Source organism: Colobus angolensis, unplaced genomic scaffold (genome assembly GCF_000951035.1).
Source record: "Colobus angolensis palliatus isolate OR3802 unplaced genomic scaffold, Cang.pa_1.0 Scaffold378, whole genome shotgun sequence".
NCBI lineage: Eukaryota > Metazoa > Chordata > Mammalia > Primates > Cercopithecidae > Colobus > Colobus angolensis.
The window spans coordinates 849547-856656 of NW_012117132.1; the positions used below are offsets into that span (position 1 = coordinate 849547).

At 41.5% G+C, this 7110-nt stretch overlaps 1 protein-coding gene across 1 annotated transcript in view; it reads left to right on the forward strand.

Moving 5' to 3' along the window:
• PLEKHA8 (pleckstrin homology domain containing, family A (phosphoinositide binding specific) member 8) overlaps positions 1-6536 on the forward strand; it is a 70054-nt gene extending 63518 nt beyond the window's left edge. The window contains exon 13 of the mRNA XM_011953935.1: positions 5955-6536. Coding sequence (XP_011809325.1) covers positions 5955-5977 — 23 coding nt within the window. The 3' untranslated portion in view covers positions 5978-6536. The remainder of the gene's footprint in view (positions 1-5954) is intronic.
• The last annotated feature ends 574 nt before the right edge of the window (positions 6537-7110 follow it).

Consider the following 7110-nt stretch of genomic DNA (forward strand, 5'->3'; position numbering starts at 1 on the left):
AGACCAGGATGGTCTCGATCTCCTGACCTCGTGATCCACCTGTCTCGGCCTCCCAAAGTGCTGGGATTACAGGCTTGAGCCACCTCGCCCGGCCTTCCTTGGATTAATTTTTTAAGTCACTGTTTAATTCCATGCCTAGTATTCTTATGAATGTTTGTGGTTTCATAGATTTATGCACTTTGAATATCTGTCACGTGCAGTATTAACGTTACCTGTTCTTGTCTCTCAGCATTTTGAATGAGCATTATAATCAGAGTAGAAAGCAAGTTAAACTATAAAAGTGTCAAGTGGCTTGTTAACTTCTTAATTTAATGGACCTTTACTTAGAATATAATATGTTGGAGCCTCTTGGGACCAACCGATGAGCGACAGTTTCATGTTTAGATTTGTATTGTTTCTCTGTCCAAGTCCTTATTCTGTATCTGGTGGGAAGGGGGGAAAGGGGAGGGTTTTACTTTTTTTGCAAAAATGTTTGAAAATATCTGTCAGATTTTATATTCGTTAGTTATAATAAACTTATTTTTAAAGTATTAAGTTCTTAAAGATTTTTGTGTGGTTTTCTGCCTAATTGAATATGTCAATAAGAAGTCTCATTTATGCAACACACATGACTTGCTGGGCATCAACCTAAGCCCTTTACAAATATAAGCACATTTCATCCTCCTAATAACTCCATAGGGCAGGTACTGTTGTTATCCTCAGGTTACAGCTGGGAAAACTGAGGCATATATTGGGGAAGCCCCTTGCCTAAGATCCCACAGCTAGGAGGAATCAGCCAGGCTACAAACCCAGGCAACCAAACTCTTAACATGATTTTTTGGTTTTTTTTTTTTTTTTTTTGAGACAGTCTTGCTCTGTTGCCCAGGCTGGAGTGCAATGGCACAATCTCAGCTCACTGCAATCTCCACTTCCTGGGTTCAAGGGATTCTCATGCCTCAGCCTCATGAGTAGCTGGGATTACAGGTGTGCGCTACCATGTCTGACTTGTAATTTTAATAGAGATGGGGTTTCACCATGTTGCCCAGGCTAGTCTCGAACTTCTGGCCTCAAGTGATCCACCCACCTCAGCTTCTCAAAGTGTTGGGATTACAACTTGAGCCACTGTGCCCAACCCCAAGCTCCAAAATTTTTATGAAACTGTTTAAAACCTAAACAAAAGATGATTTTGAAGCATCAGAGAGCCTCTGGAATGGCCTTGCCCTGGGTGTTTTAAGCATTCGAGAAAGACTTGCTCCTTTCAGAGGTAGCTATGTTCTTTGGCTTGGTTTAATTCTGTTTTCAGAGACACTAGATGCAGAACAATTAGTAGATTAATTTGCTAAGCATAATGTTTAAGTGGCTGTGTGCTTAATTAGATGACATCAGTAGCAGACACTTTTTTGCCTAAATCACTTGATGCCAAAGTAGTGTTTAACCTGTCAGGTTTCGCCTCTCATACACTTGTTTGTGCATATTAGGATACCTACAGATATGTATGACTGGCACTGGAGAGCTGTCCTGTCCACCCGCTTCTCAGGGAATCTTCCCACTATTGCCCACTTGAACCCTCTCCAACTGCCTCTTTAAACACAACAGCAGAGTCCATTAGAATTGAGAGTGGGAGGGATTGAAAGAAGAGAGAAACAGGAGTGTTGAGTGGTAGGTGCTTGAGCAAAAGGGTCAAGTAGAGTTGGGACTGGGGTGGCTATGTTGCACCATGTGCAAGAGAAGGAAGAAGAAAAAGCTGGTGTAGAGGAAGGATGGTGTAGGCACACTGAGAAGCACTGATGCAAAATCATGTAGTAGCCAGGGACACCAGCAAAGTTTCCTTGAAGGCTGGCTTCCCTTTCCTAGTTCCAGCTGTCTGGAGGCCCTTGTTCCTTGCCCTAAAGTTCCTCTTCTTGAGAAACCTGTACCTTCACAATACACTACCTTGACCTTTTTACTTGCACTAATTTTAATGGGCCACTATCCCTTGAGACAATCACTATGATGAGCTCCTCTGTCATTGTTTCACACTGAATATAGGCACATCTTAAAGCAAAATCCAAATGAGATATGTTGAGGAAACACCACTATCTTCCTCACTGTGTAAGAAAGGAAGTGCCTTTCAGACCAGTCTGTATGGGCTTTGCTTATTCTAAGTTATGAGCAGTACCCACCCCACTGAACCCCAGGATCTTTCTCATAATGGCTTCTTATAAATCTGAAACATCAGTACCGCTGGAGCAGGCTGTGTAAGGACCAGCTATTTACCTCTGGCCTCTCTGTGCCTATGTGAAGGAGTGTGCTCAGCTGGGAGGTATATGAAGGGAGTTCATTTCTGTTCTTCAGCTGTATCCTTTGAGGCAGTTGGACTGCTGTCTAGAGGATGAACAGAGCTGGTTTCAGAAAAAGAATGTGTTTGGATGTCTGTCCCAACTTCCAGTGGGTAGAGGAGTACAGCTGCCTTGTGATCATGAGGGTCCAGCTAAGGAGAACAGAGTGTGGCTGTGCATGCCACTTGCTATTACTCCAGAAACTGCAGGTACTAGTGCATTTTCTGTTCTACCATCACTCTACGATAACCTGGACACACCTGGAAGATCTGCGCTTATCTGTGCTGCAGTAGAGAAACCGAAAGAACAAGAAGGAATAGAATGACCCTAGAGTTGATCTTTTTATTTTTTCTTACACTCATGTTGGTAGGTTAGAAGAGATGCTCTTTTATGATATGAGCACATGTCCTGTGTGTGTGTGTCCACATGGATTGACACACACATCCTGCCACTGTCATTATTGTCATCCTCTCCAGAGGCATGAAATGGAGATAACCACTTTTGGAGCAGTGTGGTTCAGGTTGATAGAGAATTGGTGAACGATGATGGTCTGACATCAGCACTGAGGACACAGATCACGTTTGGGGTGATTTGCTATATGAATGCATTGTCCTCAGAGAACAGAGTTGTCGCATCTTTGCTGACACTTTGTATATGGCCAGTTTTAGGACCTTTTGCTTTGGCTTGAGAATCCAGCTTGTTGGAAAGGATTTTAGATATTGTGAAGTCAAATCCTGCTTCAGAGTCTTTTATGAGATCACCTTAGACAGTGAATTCCCTCATCCTCCCCTTCCCCAACCCACTTCCCCAGAGTTCTGTGGAGATGTGATGATTCTCCACCTTGTTCCTAATTTAGACCTGGCTCTCTGCTCTCCTCCCTGCAGGTAACCCTTCAATTATACTTCAGGCACAGGTCACTCACCTGGGCTGTGGTCTTGGAGCTCCAATCCAGACCCACCTGCCTCCTGACCATCCCTTAGAGACCCTACCTTCACTTGAAACCCCAAAGCCAAACTTAGTTGCACCTAAAGCTTTTCCATCCAGATCAGTTGAGTCACCATTGTTCTAGTCTCTCAGGCAAGAAATTCGGACACTCCGAACTCTTCTCTCACTTCCTCACTATACCTGCTGTGACAGCAAGGCCTGCCTCAGCCTCCATACTCCCAGTGCTGTGCACAGCTACAGCTCGATCTCTGGATTCTCTGCTCTTCAACCTGTCATGGCCTTCCAAACCTGAAAATGCTCCCTGTGACTCTGTGCCAGGCTTTAAGTCTCTTCACAAACTTGGTATGCCCTTTTCTCATCCTTATTCCTGGAAACCCCTCAAAATCTTCCCAGACTCAATAAATCTCTGCTATGGATTTTACCTCTGAACATCCCCTGCATTTCTAAATGATACTTTATGAATTATAACTTAGGGATGGGAAGTGTGACTCCAAGGTAACTGGACTAATTCTTTGGTGTTAGGTTCTAGTTATTGGTGTAGCCACATCTCTCATTAAATCATGAACTTTACCTTCATGTCAATGTGCCCCGCATCTGACAGTGCCTTCCTTGTCTGTGGTATAATTGCAAAACTGTCTTAAGAGTTGGGCGTCACCACCATGTGTTTTGTGATTCTTTCAGATGTGTTAGTTCTGTTAGCCAGCTAGATAAAAATATTTTTGAAGCAAAACCATACACTTCTATTCCCTCCTGCTTCCTTGGCTGCTCAAGAAATACTTTGAGCGACTGACCACTCAGAGTATAAATAATTTATGTGTTTTTGATATTTTGTCTTTGTTAATGCACATGCAAAATGTTTGTATTTTAAAGGTGCTTATATATATCAAATTATGAACGATTAGAATGCAAGGTCCAGCTCATGGTTCTCACCCTGTTTGTGCATTAGAATCACTGGAAGGACTCAAAAAACAAGCAAATAAGAAAACATATATATGCCACTTATATCTGGGCATCTCCCAGACCACTTAAATCAGGCTTAGGAATGTGACCTGTCACTGACGTTAAAATCTCCCCAGTGATTCTAATTTGCAGCCCAGAGTGAGAACCCCCGGAGCTGCTGGTTTAGTCCTTTGAAATTGTACTGTGGGATCTTTTAGGATAAATACGGTCAGATCACAGACACTTCATCCCCTAAAGCTAAACCTAAAGAACAACCAGACTAAACAAAATTCAAAAAGTAAAACTCAGTTTAAAAAGTTCACTAGCATCCAGGCAATGGAAGGAGCTCCACCTTGTTTTTGTGTCTTAAACTTCAAAAGATGACAGTCAAACAAAAAGACCAGATTTTTCTGGTAAGAAAGAAGAGCTCCTAATCCCACCTGCTAGAGGGGATTGGCAAGATGCAGAATACTCATTGAAATTTCAGGTTTTGGAAAGAAGTTGACTGGTGAATAGGGGCAGGATGAGTATCTTGATCTCTTCCTTCTTTTGAGTAGGGGTGTTGTAGGGTGGGGTGGGGGTGGGTTGCGGGATGGAGTTTGCTGGGGAGAGATGGGTGAAACAGAGGACTGGAACTAGCTCATCCCTGAATTAAGAGACAAACCCACATTCCAAAGACTATATCCCCTGTACATACAGTAGATATGTCTCCTCTCCATTCAGAATTCACTCTGGTGCAGGACTTCATGCAAGTATCAGAAGACAGAGCAGAGTCCAGTCCTCTAGTAAAAGCCTCTACACAGCTCCTTCCTCCTCCATATAGACACAAAGACACCGACAGGCTGGGGTCATATTTGGCTGGTACACACTAATGTGGCTGTGCTGGTTATTAAAATATCAAAATACTTCCACACCACGATGGAAAGAATAACTTATCCAAGTGTCTCATGCTGTTCTGGCCACCCCAGCCCCTCTCACAAGAAGCCTCCCACTCCAGACCACCCTACAGACCAGCAACTACAGGAGTTACATGTGGTCTAGAGCTATGACCAACCTCTGTTCTGTCTGCTCAATGTCTGTGACATGTTGGTGCTTAAATATTTTCAGTGTCATCCATTCGGAAAGTATATAGAACACAAGCCTACAGGGCAAAAGAAATAGATGCCAAACAAGATGGGAAATATGTCAAGGAGAATACACCGACACTGTATGAAGGCAAATACCTGGTCTTAACAGAGCTGCTCACCTTAAAGATGAGCATATGTAAGGAAGATGGCCTGGCAACTATGAGTATGCTACAGCCAGAAAGGGGATTGGGTGGAGTGGGAACTTTTGGAGTGGGAACTCCAAAAGTTCCCACAGGTGTGTTGTGCTCGCAGAGAACTTAGAAAACATGAACTCAATAAAATAAGCACTCAGGAACTGGTGAAACAACGGAATCAGATAAAAAGGCAGATGGCAGAGATAAGAAAACTTGCCTAAAATAATATAGAACAAATAAATGTATTAGAAATGGCAAAAAACATGGTTGAAAATGGAATTGATAACAGAAGAAAAGGCTTGAAATGATGCAGTGAATGAAGAATTTTAAAAACAGGGATTTGAGTAATTCCTGAAAGGATAAATGTAGGAGTATCGAGATATTCTGACATAAGAGTAACTGGTGACCAAAAATAAAAAGGAACTATAAAAGTATCTGGAGATAAAATACAAAAGATTTTTCCTGAAATGAAGGAAGGAATCTTTAGATTAAAAGAGTGCACTATGTTGTAGGAAATCCAACAGAAAACACTTGACACCAAAACATACCCTGATGAAGATCCTGAACTTCAAGAATGAAGAAAGAATTCCTCACCATTCAGGCAGAAAAAGCAAGTCACCAAGGGACCTCAAACTTCCTTTCCACAAGATTCTGTGACAGGAAACAATGGAGGAGTATTTCCAAAGTTCTGAGTAGGAAAAAAGAATGACTCAAATGTATTATTGCCAACCAAGTCGTCAGATCTAACGTCAAATTCTCTTAAGCAGAACACAACACCCGAGTGCCCTTCTTAAGGAAACCATTTGATAGGAAAGGTGAACCAAATAACTCAATGATGGATGAGCTGGTAGAAAAAAACTGGTGGTGAACCATGATGAAACTGGAAATTATAGTCACAGTATAGATACAGATTATAAATATTACAAACCCTAAGATAGCTAATAAATTGGGAATGGGAGAAGGGAGGATATAAGAGCACTCATACCCTCTTATTTTCATAGCAGAGACTTGCTACTGTCTAAACTTTTTTCAAAAACACATAATTTCTTAAATTTTTTGGTAATCTTTTAAAAAAACAGATTTCTAAAAAGAAATATGTATTGTTCCAGTTCACTTTAGTTTCTTATCTTAAATACAACCCAATTAGCTGAATGCTATTTATTTAAAAATAAATGTGATAAGAAATAAATTAAAAATAAATATGATTCTACGTTTATAAAAATTCCTCAGCCAGGCATGGTGGCTCACACCTGTAATCCCAGTGCTTTGGCAGGCCAAGGCAGGAGTATCGCTTGAGCCCAGGAGTTTGAGACCAGTCTGGGCAACAAGCAAGACCCCTTCTCAACAAAAAAATCTTTAAAAATTAGCCAGGCATGATGGTGCATGCCTGTAGTTCCACTACAGGAGAGTGAAGTGGGAAGATCACTTGAGCCCAGGAGTTCAAGGCTACAGGCCATGCACTCCAGCCCAGGCAATACAGCAAGACCCTATCTCTAAATATATATTTCCTCTATCTCTCTGAGTAGAGACAAATCAAGAATTATATTCACCTAAAGTGGATTACCATTATTTTTAGGTGGGTGTTGATTTTGTTTTACTTTTTTTTTTGTACTTTACTATATTGCTTGACTTTTGTTTGATACCCGTGATATCTTTTTATTTTTTAAT